This window comes from Telmatherina bonti, assembly GCF_933228915.1.
Source record: "Telmatherina bonti genome assembly, chromosome: 12".
Classification (NCBI taxonomy): Eukaryota; Metazoa; Chordata; class Actinopteri; order Atheriniformes; family Telmatherinidae; genus Telmatherina; species Telmatherina bonti.
In genome coordinates, this window is record NC_136610.1 from 25,794,333 (window position 1) to 25,812,670 (window position 18,338).

Genomic DNA, 18,338 nt, shown 5'->3' on the forward strand with positions numbered 1-18,338 from the left:
ATCTCATGTTTTCACTTTATTTCACTTCCTCCTGTGTTTTATGAACGTGGGTTTCACAACAAAAATTCTGAGTGGGAGAATTTGTAGTGTAATCTGACTTTCATAGCATGCATAAACAAGAATTGTGAATATTTATATATATTATTTACTACACAGTAGGTTTCTGTGTATTTTTTAAAGTTTTCTTTAAAATACACAAGTAGCAGAGAAGCAGTTTGATTTGGAGTGAATCTGTCTTTCACTCAAACACATTATTCGTCCACTTTTAACAGCATGCAGGTTTACCTGGCACTAGAGGTGAATTACGTTTGCAGTAGTGAGTAAAATAGATTTTAAATAGCATGTAAACAAGCTAGTCTGACTGTACAAAAAATAGACAACATTCCCAGATGATCTATTTGGAGGTTAAATAATGTTTAAATTCAACTAGACTAAAATGAATGTAGGTGCTCCACACATGCTGCATAGTTATAACTTTTTCCATGTTTTGGTAGAAAGTATAACTTTATATTAAAATATATATTTTCTATTGCTTGGTCAGATTACAAAATCTGCCAAAAACTGAAGAAATTCAGTAATGCTCCATGTTGACTTGCATCTAAGCTCTAGCCAAAGCCTGACTCTGCTCTGTATGGAACCATGCTTAATGAATGCCTGTGAACCCTAACCTCTAAAATCCCAGCCATGATAAAAGCTACTGAATGATACTGAGCGCTGAATCTGTTTCTAACTATGACCTCTTAAATATGCATCAGCTAAATGCGGAGTTGACGGCGCGCCACGAGTTGCAGGTGGAGCTGAAGAAACTGGAGAGTGTTTACGAACAGAAGCTGCAGGATCTGAGCCAAGAGAAAGACCAGCTGGCCTCTTCCAAGCAGGAGCAAGAACTGGAGAATCGTGGGCTACAGCAGCAGCTTGGTGCTTTGGACAAGCAGGTACACAAAACACACACTCACACTTTTATCCAGCATTTTAATGAAGTGTTTCTTAACCATGTGGAAGTGGACTATGCTTAGGCCTCATGCACCACGTAGAGGGCCGCAAAACACTTAATTTGGTACTTTTTGTGTGTCGTGAGGGACATTTCTGTTTTCCATGAGAATTTCAGTTGAGATGCAACTTCCCACCACTTGGTGGCAGTAATTTGTCAATTAGTCGACATACAAACAATAATAAGCAGAAGAGCACATTCAGCTAGCTTCAGACAAAAAGGGTCCCCCGCCCCAACCCTATTTCAAGCTTATTGTGCGCGAACAATCCCTTTTATTAAGTGAAATAAAAGGCATGGCCAAGAGGATTGTACTATGTTTTAGCCAATACTAGCCATCACTGTAGAACTGTAGCCTTAAACACAATGTTAGCATTAAGCAGACAAACATCCCACACCAGGAGAATTTTTAACAAACAAAAACAAAAAGTAAACTACAAATGCAGAAAAAGTCTCATATCATACATCTCCTAACATTTTTTTTAACAAAAGTTTATTAACCTGTTTAATTTATGTATTTATTCATTACTGCATCGTCTGTTTTAAAGTTGTTTTTCAAATCCTACTTTTTTCTTAATAGCTGTTGTAAACATCTAATATTTAGTCCATCTTTTTCATTCCATGAAACATTTTTTGTCCTGTAAAATTTTACAAGGTGCTGGCTTGTTAAACTTCAAGTGAATTTTATTTAGTTATAGACTACATATTAAACAGAACTCTCAGATAGTAGTGTGAATATCTGAATGAACCCTGGACTACTTTGTGCTGGAAAAATTGGGCGTCAGTGTAAAAACTGTAAAGAACCCCCTTTTATATTTGATGTTCTGTCTGTGGCGCATCAACACAATATGCCAACTTCCCTCAAACACTTTGTGTTCTCTGAAATTAAACCACTTGAACCCAGTGTCAGATCTTTCTCAAATCGACCAGTTTCTGCAAACCTATTTTAATATTCCATGATTATTTCATGCCACTCAATTTAAAAGGACCAACACATCAGGATTTAATCAATAAACTTGGAGTCAGATAATTAAATATTTGCTCTTGAATCTCTGCATAAAAATACCACAAAACTGAGGAGCTGCGAGACATAAAAGATTTCAAGGCTGAAATAAATCAAATATATTAAATTTCAAGCACCACAAAGTTGCTGAACAGTAATCTTATCCACAGAAAAAAATATCCATGGCCTTAAAGATTTAGCCATACACAAACATTACCAAAAAAGAAGGGAAATAACTAAAATGATATTATGAAAAACCAAATCCAGTGGAGATTAGTAATCTCAATAAATAATGAAAAGTAGAGGTGTGGAAGTGACTAAAGAGAAGAAAGTTGAAGATGGATATGGGACAAACATATTTTTTAAGGCCAAGATACACATACAGTGTGTTTGTTTGTGTGTACACTTGTATAGTAGGGAGGCAAAGATGAAGATTGTTTAGCTGTCGGTGTCCTGCTGCCACACCAGCTGGACTCTGCCTCACAGTGGTACCCAAACCCACAAACACACCAAGTGACCCAGAACAGTCGGTCTCTGTGCACGTGTGCTCATAACCTCATGAAGATGTTTCTGTGTGCGTCTGTCACTTGGAAATCTTTAAAAATGAGCTTTGGCCAATGTAACTAATGCCAGCAGAGCCATCTTCTCACACACAAAAGCCCTAAACAAACACACACACACAAACACACACAGTTGTCCAAAGCATCAACAGCATCATGAGCCAAGCATCAAACAAGCTTCTCAAACTAAGATGGCTCACTTTCTCTGTGTTTGAGGCACTGCCCATCGAAGATTTCTTCACATGTAGAGATCTCTCAGTGTCCCGGTGTGTGATGTTGTGCCCAATTCTTCATCTGCTGCCTCACTAAGAAATCCTGCTTCTGAGGCTCTATGCGTCTGTTACTGTCTTTTCTAAATCTGACGAAATTACACCAACAATTTGTGACACTGCTTCTTTAAGATACTGTTTCATACACACATGCACGTTTTGCCCTTTTATACATAAATACGTGGAGGAAGGACACTTGTCGTCACATTTTTGCGATAAATTGTTCATGGGATATTAAATTCAAACTCGAATCTTCTCGTTTTAGTTGACTAAATTTAATGAAACTTTAATCATTTGGTCAGTGATTGGTGCCTGCTGATGTATCAGTGTGAGGATGAAAAATTTATTTTAGCTGTACTTCACACTTAGAAGTTTGTCCCTCTCTGAAAAAATTCTTCTTTTGAATTCTTCAGTGGAGTTAATTTCCTCCTGCTATGGTTTTCTGAGAGGGCCTTGCCCAGTATTCACTCTCCATCTCGTCTGAAGCTTACTCTCTCCCATGCTGTAATCTCTCCCATGCTGTAATCCCTTTTTCCTCTTTTGTTCTCCTTTCTTTAGTTGACACGTGTATTCACAGGGAATGGACATTGCCAAGCGTATACAGAATTGTCACGTCAGTGAATACTCTGTACAGTGAAGACACACTTTAGGTCAATTCAGCTGCATCGGTATAGCACCACTTCACAAAGATGTCATCTCAGGGCACTTTAAAGACACATCAATTCCAGCCAATTCCTAATGACACTGATGTGTGACAGTGTGTAAAGTATATCCTGTAATGTGTCCAGTTGTCAGTGTCCACAGTACTGGTGATGGATACTGGATGCTTATTTCTCTGCAGATTGAAAAGCTGTCAAAAGATTTGGAAGATGCCAAACAGAAGGCTGCAACGGTTGCTGTTCCTGTGCCAACACCTGGTCTGCCACCTCCTCCTGCCCCTGTCCTCTCTGATCAGAAGGCAGGCATGCCCCCTCCACCTCCACCTCCGCCTTTACCAGGCCAGCCATTCTTACCTGTTCCCCAAGCCCCACCACCTCCTCCTTTACCAGGTCATGCTTACATTCCTCCTTCATCTTTACCTGGTGTGCCAGGACCTCCACCACCCCCGCCTCTCCCTGGCATGCCGGGGCCACCACCGCCCCCACCCCTCCCTGGCATGCCGGGGCCTCCACCGCCCCCACCCCTCCCTGGCATGCCTGGACCACCACCACCGCCACCCTTACCGGGTATGGGACCTCCACCCCCACCACCACCACCTGGGGGCCCAGGTATTCCTCCTCCACCACCTGGCATGGGTATGCCTCCACCACCACCATTTGGCATGGGGGGCTGGGGTGCCCCTGCACCGCCTGCACTACCGTTTGGGCTCCAACCTAAAAAGGAATACAAGCCTGAGGTCCAGCTGAAGAGAGCAAACTGGAGTAAGGTGAGTCCCGACAGACGGTTCCTACAATCGTTTCTGCAATCTGTTGCTGTTAGAACGTTTAAAAAATATTTATTTTAAATTCTTATCAATCCGCTGGTTAAATGATTGTAGTGAAATGGTTGACGCCTCCTGACGCCACACTTGTTATGTCAAATAGACTTTTCAGGTTTTAGATGAGCTGATTATCAATCGATACATAAAACTGCATCTCAGTTTATCACACAGTATCTTTGTGGAAAGGCAAGCAGATAAGCTCAGCGAATGCTTTTAATGTTTAAAAGAGTGTGATAAAAAGTGTGAAATGGAGCTTTGCCAGTGAGATTTTGACCTAAAGTGACTTGCATGCATACGTGTACTCCATGACTATGTGTTTCATGTTCTTCTCCTCCCTCTCATCTATGATGGTTAAAACATCAAAACGTCCCTCTGTCTTTCTTTAGCCTAAAGCTACTGTTTAATGGCTAAAGCAGACTTCATCAGCATTTAGCCTCTCTCTTTCTCTCACTCTCTTTGTTGGGCTGGTGCGAGGGTTTTGACGAGGATGTCACAGAAATTGCGTTTTAATAAGCCTTCTTCTTTTAACTGCGCCACTGAAAGATAATTAAATTGCTGCCAGAAAGGACGGTATTCTTTTGTAATTTAAATTAACTTTTTTTTTTTTTTTCCCTGGCTTGGTCTCATCCTCCTTTTTGCATGCTCTCTTGCTTTCTTTTTTTTTTTTTTTTTTTTTTCTTCCTTTTTTTTTTCTCCTCCAGCTCATCCCCATATCACATTTCCTTTCCTTATTCTGGCTTTTCTGTCCTACACCCATCCCTGAGGCTTTGTCCATAATGAAAGGACTGATATCTCTAAATTTACTACCACTGCTTTCTCACTCGCTTTGGGTTTCTTTTTCTCTTGTACTCTTTCCTTTCTTGATAAGAACATTCAGAAAGTAAAGGAAAAAAGCTGCAAAGTTAATTGTGACTTGTGTGAGAGCATACAAATATGGTTGGAAGGAAAAAGAGTGGGGGAACCCACTTTCTTGTGTGAAATTCAAGATCAAGTCTTTTAATACAGAAGACTGTGCTGCAATTAGAGGTAATGACTACATGTATCCTCGTCTCTCTTTCCTCTTTTTGTCTTCCTTTCTGCCTTCCTCCTCTTCCCATCCTGTACCATCATACTCCTGCCAACTCCTTTTGTTCTGCTGAATTAGTGATCTGTTCGACTCATTGTTTGGCAGGTGCACAGATGACCATTTTTGGAAAATTGAGACAATTTGATGAAATGATTATCTAACGAATGCAATTCATCTCGCTAATCTTCATCTTGTTTCCCTGTCCAATCCATGATCGGTGTTAGATCGGTCCTGAAGACCTCGCCGAGGACAGTTTCTGGGTCAAGGCCAACGAGGAGAAATTTGAAAACAGCGAGCTCTTTGCCAAACTCACCCTCACCTTCTCCTCGCAGACAAGGAGTGAGTGTAAAGTTTGTGTGTTGCTGCTATAATGTCAGATTTCACAGTAATGAAAAATGTCTCTCTTTGCCCCCCCACCCCCCATTCCCTGGATGATTCAACTCTGCTATCTTACCATCAGTCTCTAAAGGTATGAATATCACACACTTTTTTTTTTTTTTTTTTTTTTGGACCATCTAGTCAGGAACGTTCTCCTCTTCCCCTTGAATTAAGCACTCTAGATTTATATTATTCAGAAATGTTGTCAAAACGGCATCTCGCACGAGTTTATGAATTATCCACACACACCTGGTGGTTCATCTTCCCAATGTGCCCGTGACTTGTGCACTGACAGAACACTCTCTATTGGGGAGACAGACAAAGGGAGGAGGGTATAGAAATGGATAAGGAGAAGGTCACTGATGTCGTTTGACTAGCCACCTGCTGTCCTGGCACAAAGCACTCACACACGGGCATACACACACACACACACACACACACACACACACACACACACACACACACACACACACACACACACACACACACACACACACCTGTCCACTCCTATCACCTTGTCCCAGTGTCACTGAGCCTTCTGCTCTAACTCCTCCATATTCAAATCATAACTGGGACACCAGAAACTAACAAACAGTGTGTGTGTGTGTGTGTGTGTGTGTTTGCTATTTCGTTTGACCTTCAGCTTTTTATCCCAGCACACACACACACACACACACACACACACACATGCCAGCTTAGGTCATATACATTAACAGGAGCGCATGCACACATAGCTGATGCTAGCTCTTGATGTCAGTTAAATGTCAGGGTTGGCAGCTGTCCCATCTGCATTCACCTGTGTAGTGAATCCTAACGTCCGCCTGCCACTCCATAATTTGACTTCCCTCCACTTCCTTTTGGCCCCTGCACCCATGCCTCGTCTTTTTATTGGCTGAGACAGCCGCCTGTTCTGGATGATGTCTAATAACCTTTTCTGAGTGCTGTGTATAAAGACACCGTGGCCTTTTCATAGCCCCACACCTGTCTGTATGCCTGCTTGTGTGTGTATGGAGGAGGGGTGGGGGGGGTCTGGTGGACAGGTGGGTGTTGTTGATTTCCCTGGCGTGCTTTCAATCTGCTGAAATTTTGCTGTTGTGAATAAAAGATTCTAGGGGATTATGCTGTGAGGTTTTGTAAGCATCGTGATTCCATCTGCACTCGTGAATGGGCATGTGTGGCTCAATCTCCACCATATCCCTCTTGTGTATTTGCTCTTGTGTGTCTTTGCACAGATGCCAAATAAGCAGCTAGTTCTGGTCGTGCATCTCTAACCTTTACCCTTCACTCTTCATTCGCTTAAAATAAAACTCCTCAAGGCCTGATACATTCCTCCTGAGCTCTCCTTACCCTTCACCTCTGGGATTATAGTTTTAATCTTTTTTTCCTGCTCCTCCTGCTCCTTTATTGCTGCCCACTCAATAGTCCCCCTCCAAAAACAGACCGGCATCACACCAAGACATTGCTGACCCACCCTGACCCTTCTTCCTCTTCATCAGCTGCCCAGTTGCTGGAAATTCAAGCATACACACCCACACAGAAACCGAAATGCTGAAGGCTTGTGTTCTCATGCTGCAGTCAGAGGTGATGACCTCTGACCATGCAGAGAATGGAGGGTGGGTACACACATCTTTTATATGTAATATTTTCAACACTTTAACGAACAAAATGTAAACATCTGCGTTAACTTTTAATTTTTAAATCTGTGGTTATTTCTGTTTCAGTCTGTTTGTGCATGGGATGTATCTGTATACAGAGGCAGAAGCATGTCTTGCTCCTTTCTGCTGCTAATGAAGAATTTATATGAGCCAATACAGAGGCAGAAGCATGTCTTGCTCCTTTCTGCTGCTAATGAAGAATTCATGAGCCAATACAGAGGCAGAAGTATGTCTTGCTCCTTTCTGCTGCTAATGAAGAATTTATATGAGCCAATGTCCCCTAATCACATTATTTTTTAACCCTTATTTCCTGTACTGATTGAAGTGAAGGAGACTTTTGACTTAAAAATCTAGATCCCCCCCCCAGTGTCATCAATTATATTTAGTGTGGTGTATATTCAGATAGACCCCATACTAAGCTCAGGTCCTGTCATAATACATCAGCTGATCTCAGAGTCAGTGGTTCATGTCTACATCTTACTGTATATCGCATACAGACTGCACTGTTTAAACCGCATTAGACTAGCCTTTTTCTAGCACCTCTGCCAGTAGCCAGCTCAACCACAGCTTGTCTTATAAACTCCATCTGACCTAGAGCTGTCACAGTTATTACTAACTGCATGTTGTAATTGTTTTTCATAATCTTATTGATCTTATTTGACCTTTAAAGGAATATTTGAGTTAAACCAAACACAGATACAACATGCCCTTATCATTTATTTTGCTGTTTAATGAACAGAAAGCTGAAACAATGTGCTTGATGTCATCTCTGTGCGCCCATCTGTTGCAGCCTTGTAAAAGTTTTACTGCCCCACAATGCTTTATTTTCTATTAGAACAATTTCATTCTGGTAAACTGTATTTGAAATTAACATTATAGACTTAATTTAAAGCCAAACACCACAATGCTGTTGTGGAACATTTTTAATTTGAGACCAAACTAAAAGGAACATCCCGTTTGTACCTCACCAAGTACACAAAAGTCTTAGTTGTAGGTTCTTCCTAACAGGCTTTTGACATACAATTAAACCTGTAACGCTATCTGATGGCACACTTTTTCTGGTTGTTTGAATAACTAGCATTTAAAGAAATCTTCCAAAAATCTTAAAAACTGCCTCGTCCATCTTAGAAAATAAAAACTCAGCTTTACTAGAAAAGCTTTACTCAGCTTTTCTAGGCATTTATTGGCAAAGCCCAAAAGTAAGACAGAGGTAGAATTTTATTCATAATTTAGTCACTGTCTGAGATTGTGGTATGTCAGTGACAGGCCTGCTTAGAAGCACGTTTCAGTTACTCAGACTCATTTTGTAAAATGTTTCCGTGGTTTATTATGTTGTTTCTTTTTAAACAGCTTAACTGGAGTTGTGGCTCCTGGTAATAGAACTGTGCTGAGCATCTTTTTCACCAGAATACTGGAATATGAAACAAAACTGTCAGCATGGAAAATGAGAAATGTCTTGAAGTCATTTTACTGCATAAACATTCAGAGTGTCAGATGGGGACAACAGTTGTAAACATATCTAACTGATCTAACTCTTCTCTTTTTGCTGTCCTGCCTCTACTGTTACAGTGTGTGCTCATCGGTTTTGAAGGCTAGCGTTTGGAATCATTTGAGGTTTTTTTTTTTTTTTTTTTTTTTTTTTTTTGTTTTTGTTTTTGTTTTTGTTTTTTTGGACATGAGAAAGACAAGGCCATGGCTCCATATGAAAGTTATTTTAAGCCTTAATAATATATCTAATAGTAATACTACAAACATGTGACGATCGTAACGAACGAGAGGAGGCTGTTCGTAACGATTGCCAACACATTTTTCCTGAAGATTTCAGAAAAACATTTAAAGACAATATGAAAGATATGTTTGATATGTGTTGGAATTATCTATTGTTCGACATGAATTGTCGAGATAATTTTTTTTTGGTTAGGTGAATTAAACACTGAATGGAATATAAAGTATTATAAAGGTTGCTGCGGAGTGAGAGGAAAAAAAATCCTGATAATCCTTCAATAATTGAGTCGTAGCACCTTAAATCGAATCGAATCATGAAGGACCAAAGACTGCAGAAGTCTACTAATTAGATGGATGTGTGATATTAAATAATGATGATAAAGAATAAACTTATATTTTATATGGTTTAGTTGAGTGATCAATAGTTATTTTGTAGCACTTCTCTACAGATTTGAAATGTTTGAAGATTTTTTTGAAGCTCCATTCAGAATATTCACACAACTTAAAAATAATTTAATGAGCCAACTTCTTTAATATTTTAATTATATAGTCAGGCATGCTGTTTTTCTCATTAAGATTTTTGTAGCTGTGAACAGCCTTGTTTTTCAGACTTGCTATGAGAGTCTGTAAAGCGATTAGTGTGTAGTGTAGAAGATTTTAGGCAGCAAGCTTATCCACACTTTCCCCTTTAAGCTATGGTGTTTTAAATCCTCACTTTGAAGTCTTTTATGTTTGTTTTCTACCTTTTTAAAGTGTTTTTTTCAACATTAGTACACTCTCTTAAAATATATAAAGATATGGTTGGTCAGTCTGAAGTCAGAGGTGGCTTTTAAGCATTTCGCTTTGGAAAGAGCAAGCTCAAATCCATACCCCACTCATCTAACATGCATGTATACATCCCAAACTGTCCCTTTTCAACTTCTGCATGCTCTGTGTTTGATAGCAGGTGTCTTTTGAAGTCGGCACCTCAGATAGGCCAATTAGCACAAGCAGGAGATGGAGAGGGGAGGGAAGACGTGTAGGTGGGTGAAATAAAAGCAGAATGAGCAGAGGGAAAGGCTGGGCTAGGGGGAGCGGTTGTGATTAATTTGATTCGGGAGAAAAAAGGGCCAGGAGCATATATAGTTATTAATCCTCATAATGGGAGGATCATTTTCATATCCCAATTCTCCAGCCTTTATACCATTCCTCCTTCTGTGTATTGATGTGCTTCTGTGCTCCAGTATAGTGTGTTGTCCTCATTTTCTTTCCTTTTATTTGTTTATTTTGGGTGGCAACCCTCCCGCCCAAAGCTAGCCCTTTTGTAATGTCTTTTCACTACACCTACATATGTAACGCCCCTTTCCTTTACTGCATTTACGTTAAATTACAAACACATCTGTTGCAGGTGGATTTGTGCTTGATGGCCTGGTGGGGTCTGTAGGCTGGTGTATGTGTTCAAGAAAGTGCACGAGCTCAGCCACATTTAGAGACCAATTATAATGAGTCTTTTGATCTCCCTGTGTTCTGACAAAATCAATTTCCCTCTCTGTAGGTGTGATTGTGTTCTCTGTAGGTGTGTGTGGGTCTGTGTAAATGCACATACCTATTTGTCTTTTTCTCTTTTTTTCCCATATTTTTTTCCTCTTTCCTCTACTCTGTTCTCTTCTCACCCTAATGAGCAACCAATCAGCATGAAAGTACATGGTGTGTGTGTGTGTGTGTGTGTGTGTGTGTGTGTGTGTGTGTGTGTGTGTGTGTGTGTGTGTGTGTGTGTGTGTGTGTGTGTGTGTGTGTGTGTGTGTGCGCGTGTGTGCGCGCGCGTTTTTACGCAAGCTTGCCTAGGGCCTGACAAGGGCTGAAGTCCAGTGAATGGGATGTGAGATGTTATATATTAGTGGTATTGGATGAAGGCGTGGATCATTATAATAAAGTGTTGATTAGGTCATTCTTCTTTTGTGAAATTTTTGTGACTAATTTTAGTTACATCACTTTAGGTTGCAGTTGTGCTAAGCTATTGAAACGCTCTCCTTTTCTATCGCTGTTGTTCACTGCAGTCTTAATACTGGAGTGTTCTAAAAAATGTCAGCAGGGTTGTCTGCATGAAGTATGGTCTCCGTGGATTTACCCGCTGGTTAGGCAAAAGGCACATTTCATGGACAATATGTCAAGTAAAAATAATGCAGTTTAGTATCTTTTCTTGTTCTATACCTAATGGCCATATAGTCACTTCTCTGGCTCTGACTGGCCTGATATATAACTTGAAAGACTTTTTAGAAAGTGACTAACTGAATGAGTGAAAGATGGGGCTTTGAGTGACTAATCAATAGCTGACGTCTCATCTACAAGGTTTTATTTTTCCAGTCCTGGATCTTATTTAGACCAGAGTTGACAAATGTGTCTTTTTAAGTGTGTATGTGTTAGTGTGTTTAAATTGGTATAGAAAGAAGTTATGTTTATTATTTTGGCCACTTGTCTGGCCATGACTAAGGCACATGCTAAGGTTGTGTTGTGTCCCTTTATTTTTTGATAATTCCGAAATGTTTTGACAAACTTAGGCAGTCCGTCAACATTTATTTCAATCCAGAGTTACAGGAATCTTTTGCCATGATCTTACATTAATGGTGGGAGAATTGTATAGGGTCAGGTAATGTCGAATAAGACAAAAATGCATGCACAATTGAGATTTTTTTTTTTTTTTTTTTTTTTTTAAATCAAATTTTCACAGACAAAACGCACAGCACTTTCTGTATTATTTTACTCATGAGTATTATTTACATTTCTTTAGACTCGGTTTCAGATGAATATGCAGGCACACACAGTATTTGATTGTTGCCTCACGCCATGAAGTAGAATTATTGAAAAGTCTTCACCAGCACATTCCAGAGGTTCTCAGTGGGATTGTCAGGGATGTCTCTTGAAACCACTCTTTCACAATTTGAGCCAAGTGAATCCCGGCAGTGTAGTCTGCATTTGTGAAGCATCAGAAGATCAGCTAATGGGAAAAACTTGGTGATTCAGTAATTCAGGTAGTGAATGAAAATTGTTAAACTTGACCTTTTAACTGAAGTAACCCAAGATTATAACACTGACTCCACAGTCTTCTATTGCAAGTATCAAGCATGATGGGGGCAGCACTTCTACTGCTTTTCTTGCCCTGATGCACCCATCACTCTGAGAAAGAGTAAACCTGAACTCATCAAACCGGGTGACCTTTTTCATTGCTCCAGAGTTGAATCTTTATGCTCTTTAGGAAATTGAAACCATCTTATTCGCCTCAGTGTTAAATGGTTTTCTTAAAGCTACACAGCTGTGTAGTCCCAACACCTTGAGCTCTCTGCACATTATGATTGTGGAATAAGTCTTTATTTCACTATTCAACATATTTTACGAGTTCTACAGTTTTTGTTTTTCTTCTGATTTTACCAAGTATACAAATGATTTGTAATCTAAATCATTCAAGATTTCTTTATGGCTGCAATTCTTAAAGAAGAAACAATCACACTTCTTCCAAGCATTTAACGTTAGTAGGTTCTTAATCCAGTTTTATTACTTTTAGCAATCTTTTAAATTGTTTTGTATTCTTAATGAGGATCGACAGTTTGACTTTTCTGAAACAGGATCTGACCACATGTCATTGAACATGTTTTTTTTTTTTTTTTTTTTTAAAGGAATGAGCAGTTCATTGTATCTCTTATGTGCTGCCAGATTTTTTCCTATTTGCTTTGTTAAAATCCAGGCATTGGTCTTCTTTTAAAATAGATGAACAGAGCTGTCATTTATTGTTTTGCCTTTTCTTGTTGTTTTTAAGTTTGAAAAATGTAACTTAAGCATCAGGCTGCACCATCTGAGATATTTTGCAGCCTGAAGTGAGCTGCAGGGGATGGATTACATCTAAAAGATTGCTCACCTGTCATCATAAGCTCCCAGCCCTTTAAACTTCCTCATAAAGTCTGAATACAGTATATATATGGGAACATTGTTGTTACTTTCTTATTCCCTATCTATCCTCCACTTTTTCTCCAGTGGTGGTCAAATGATTAGATTACCGGGCCAAGTGTATTAACGGGAAAAGGATGTAGCCATTTTATGTTGAGATCTGTAAGTGCGAGACCATAGTTGGAGAAAGGACGGTCATTACCCCTTTTATCCCAGAGGGACAGAGGGAGTTCTGTAATGAGATCTGAAAGAACTCTAAAGGGAGCAGTTGGGTAGTGTGTATACTTTTACATAGTCAAACATTTTGTGATTTTATTTCACTGTATTCATCGGAACAAAACATTTGATGTTTACTTCATTGAATAAGTGATTGCAGTCTATTCTTTCAGGTGTAACTAAGCCAGGCAAGAAGGGACAAGCTGAACTGCCTTTAGAGTGTTTCATGGCCACCATCCTTTTTCCTTCAGTGGTGAAAAAATAAGTCATTGTGTTGAGAGGAGTTTTCACTTGTTTGCAGTTTCCAGTTAAAACCTCTGCCACTACATCCTACAGTCTAGATGTTTTTAAAGCATTTTTGCCATTAATGAAATGACACATCGCAAAAATCATGATTTATCTCCACACATTCCATTGTTGGTGCCCAAAATTTTATGGCACAATATTTGTGCTCACTTTCCCAGTCTTTCACAGCCTTGTCTACTCTCCAACTTACACCCCACCATACTTGGAACTGCATGACTTGAGGCTTTCCCAACCTGTAGAGAGCCAGCCACCATCATCTGGCAGGGGACCATTACCTGAGAACTTCATTTTCACTGCTTCACATTCAAGTACAAACCATCCAGTGCATATTCAGGGTGATGGAATTGGGTTTGGGTAGCACTGGATAGCAGATGCTGTGATTTTGTCTCCTTTTGTGAGACACACTCCTTCCCTTGCTGTGACTGGAAAAGCTTGTTTTAAAATGTTACATGCAGAATGCTCTAAAAAAGCCCCCATATCCTATATGAAAAATAAATTTAGACTAGCTCTTCAATATGTAGGTGTGACATGCAAATGAGAGATTTCATGTTTCTAGGATTTATTTGGTATTGTGTATTTGTGTGTATATTTAAGTGTTTATGTCTACCAGTGCTTAAGTTTAAATCCATACTATACCTCTTAAGCCTTCCACAGTAGCGGTGCATTAGACTGGCTTTGCTTGTTCTCTAAGCCTCGATTTGCATCCTCAGTTCGGCAATAGCAAGCATCCCCCCCCCCCCCCCCCCCCCCCCCCCTCCCCCATTCACAGTCTCTTCATGGTTACAGAACAGCCACAAAACACTGTTTATTCATCAGGCCTTATCAGGTTCAAACACATCTGTGTATGCTCGCATTGGTTCTCGGTGCCAACTGCTACCGTGCTCTTATATGCTCAGACAGAAGCATACACTTAGGCATACACATGTAAGCATCCTCATACACACACACACACTCAGGCTTTTGTCCCACTCCTTCCCTTCATTCCATTCCTACCTTCATCCCTCCCTTGTTACATCTCTGTCTTCACTGTTATACATGCAAATGAGCTAAGTGTGTTCATGCAGCAGCATTACCACTGTGTACCTAATCTCCTTGCTGCCTATTCTCTTTCCTGAAGATTATCCCGTTTTTAGCCGGAATAGGCCCTCTTTGCTTCACTCAACTCGTCTCCCAGCCAGCCAGTCAGTCAGATAGCCAGGCAGGCAGCCTGTCAACAGCCCCAGTCTCTCATCCCAGTACCATTACCCATTTAAATGTTCCCAGTGATATGAAAAAATGAGCAGTAACTGAGTAAACCTGTGAGTTTTTCTATGTGCTCATATGTTTTGTAATTTGCCTGAGTGAGTGTATTTGATTGTGAGAATGGCTGACAAGTTTAAAAGCTAGTTACAGATACTAAGTATTCCCAGTGTTTGTGTCTTTCTTCAACCTGGCTTAGAAGAAAAAAAACATAAAAGGGAATATTTTGGGGATGATTGGACATGTATGCACACCTACAGTACTTCCACCCACTCTTTGCCTCATGGTTTGCTCCTCTTGGTCACAGCAGCGTACTCTAGTCTTTCCTCCCCCTCTTTTTCCCTTATATATGTAGGCTTTTGTGTGTGCCACGTCTGTGTGCTCATGTCTCTGAAGTGTCAGAAGGAAGGTGGAGGAGCTTTAATTTAGTTCCTAATGAGTTGAGAAGGAACGGAAGTCATTATGATGCCATATCTATGATTAGAAAGCATGGTTGTCATGAAAAGGGGAGATTGAGGACTAGAAATGATGAAAGAGTAGATTTTAGTTGCATTCTCTGATAAACGCCAGGGGACTCCTGCTATGTTTACTTTATTTGCAGTATTAGCTACCTATCCCTCAGGGCAGAGACATGCACACCGCAAACACACGCGGGAGACTTAGCACACTTTGATGTCACTGATCGCACAAGTTTAGAAAAAAAAGAAGGGGGGGTAGGGTAAAGAGCAACAACTTCAAAGATGGAGTTAAGATATGAGCATTAACCCCACATCTCTCCTACTTCTCCTCTTCTCTCTGCTGATCTCTCTCCTCTCATCTCTCCCTGATAGAGAGGTACTTATGAAATGAAACAATGAATGAATGTGGGATTGGATCAAAAAAAATAACGGTTGGCAATGAAGATAAAGCTAAGTGGTAAAATGAGAAAAGGAAAGATGGATGACAACAAAGGAGGAATGTGAAAAAAGTCCTTTAAAAAAGTGTAATTTTCCCCAGCTTGGTGGAATTGTCTAACAGCAGCCTAAAGGCTGCCACTGACTTGATGTTAGCTACGCAGTGAGTTATTAGGGTGCTACAAGGCTATTAGGACTGTTGTGCTAATGGCTCAGGACCATGTCCACAGGGTTCTCACACAGCCACACTTATTAAAACGATCAATTGTACCCGCATTGTACACGCATTCTTAAGGTACCAGCTTTTTTTGTTTATTTCTGGATACATGTACATGAACTTTGTGCCTCATCAAGATGTAGGCAAGTTCTGGGTGTGCTGGAACCCTTTATTGCCATATATGTTTGTTTAATGTGGCCCCAGGTCTTGCTGTGTATAAAATGGATAACCTAGTGGTATTTACAGCAGATACCAGTGGTATTTGCAAGACTTGGTGGGCTATGCCATGCTCCACTTTTTGACCTTAATTTGCCACCATAAACCATTGTGGCAGTGAGTGTAGACTTAAATATGTGTTTATATGTCATGAGTGTTTGAGCTAAGAACCTTGACTTGTAAGCATGGTTTATCTTTGTATAATTGTAGCATGTGTACATACACACATACATACATACATACATACTACCTGGTCTGTTATAGTTTGCTTGCTCTGGCTTCCTTGTTTTCACAACTGCCTCTCTGCATGCCGAAACCATTTCTCCATTACTCGGTATTTTCGTTTGTCATGTTCTGTGAGACGTAGTTTTTGCTTTGCCTGGGAGGCATCTAAATGTTTTACCATGCCATGTGCTACACAACACTGTACAACATAAAAGTATACATATGCATCCTCCCCCTACATCCTCCCTCTTTCTATTCATCTGCCTCCCTGTCCTTGTCCTCATCCTCCCCCACTTCACTCACTCACCCATCACAGCACACACATGCACACCTAATCAGTGCGAGGAGCTCTCTAGATTAACACTTGGGGGAAAAAAAAACTCCCTGAAGACATTCCTTCATTTTGACCATTTTCAGGTACTTTCTTTCCTTCTCCCTGTCCACCTCCTCCTGCCTAGCTTTGAATTTTTAACTTCCCTGCTGAATAAGAGATGCAGCGGTCCTCATGGGGAAAGGGAAGTTGGAGGGAGGGCAAGAATTGAAGGAATGGAGAAGGCGGGGGAGGCAGAAGGGAAAAGGTTGTCCCTAAACACGCTTTCACATTTATCCCCTAAAAACTCTACTCTGTACGCTCAATAATGCATGGCCATCTTTCATCTATTCCCTTCCCCCTCCTCTCACTCCCCCTCTTCCTTCATCTCCTTCATCTTCCTCTTCACTTAGTTCCCCAAGCGCCCATCACTCCACCCAGCAGATTAACTACAGGGTGAAACTGAGACTGGCAAATCTGGGTGATGGTAGCAGGGCGTTGGGGACTAACAGTAAAGGAGAGCGTGAGAGAAAAGAGATGAGTCACTTGTCATTGGCTGAATAGAGTTACTTCTTAATGTATTGATCTGAGAGAGTGTGCTTTGAAGTTTCACACCGTTTCAGAGGGACTGGGAAAGCTTGACTGGCCTTCTAAATTAGAGTCGGACTTCATCTGAAACCTCAAATTCTATCTTAGCTTAAATAAAGCTTGCAGAGTGCCTAAAACCCCATTAAATCTTCTAATCATTTCTCAGCTTGAATTCATTTTCGGAGGCATCCCCCATCCTCTACTAACCGACCAAGTCTTCCTGTGTCTTTGGGGCATAAAAAAACATCAGTGTGAACAGAGTTCAGTCAGCTTCATGTGCAGCCAAGGCTGAAGGTAATCCTAAGGAGGTCTTGTAGCAGTGACATTTTGGTTGTCATATGTCACATACACACAGACAGTACTCACATTTAAATATGCATTGTCTGTGTTTTTTTTTTTTGTCCAGTGTGTGATGCATAGAAATATTTTCTGTCAGTGTTGCTGTGCATTGAGCAGACTTGTTCAGGACTTGTTGTGCATGCATGTTGCACCATCAACAACTCACGTATGTTTGGATTTAATGGAGTTGCACACCAGAGACGTTATCATTTCTTCACGAGACTTTCCAAGATACTTAAAAAAAAAAAAAAAAAAGTTTTTACTTTTTGTTGATTCATGCTGTTATTTCCCTCACTTTTCTTTTTTTTTCTCCTTTTTTTTTGGTCTGCAACGATATTGGTGTAGAAACTGCAGAAAATATTACAAATAGTACTGAGAGAGTAAAATCCAACTTTAACTGAAACTAACTATAGACAGATCGTGAGCAATTCTGGAAGAAAGAACACAGTCCGCGTATGAAGACAGCTTTCATGTTGAGTATGCTTGAAGTAAAAAATCTAAATGAAGGAAAATTGAAGTTACTAGAAGTATAGTTTGAACACCTTTCTGTGTCAAACTACAAAACATGCAACTTTCCTCATTTTTCCAGAGTGGGAGAAAAAAAACATGGTTAGCACTTGATGCAACAATCAAGCTTTTCGATGAGAGCCATGGTAAAAGCTGTTTGTTGACTTCCAAGTAAGATGGCTAACCCAAGATAAAAGCTTGATGCCACTGGGGGAATGTGCAACATTTTTGGGAGCTAGA

The 18,338-nt window shown here is 40.3% G+C and overlaps 1 protein-coding gene across 1 annotated transcript in view; it reads left to right on the forward strand.

The window, feature by feature from the left end:
- diaph1 (diaphanous related formin 1) overlaps positions 1–18,338 on the forward strand; it is an 84,308-nt gene that overhangs the window by 38,721 nt on the left and 27,249 nt on the right. Inside the window, exons 15-17 of the mRNA XM_079250119.1 lie at positions 756–935; positions 3,662–4,246; positions 5,591–5,724. Coding sequence (XP_079106245.1) covers positions 756–935; positions 3,662–4,246; positions 5,591–5,724 — 899 coding nt within the window. The remainder of the gene's footprint in view (positions 1–755; positions 936–3,661; positions 4,247–5,590; positions 5,725–18,338) is intronic.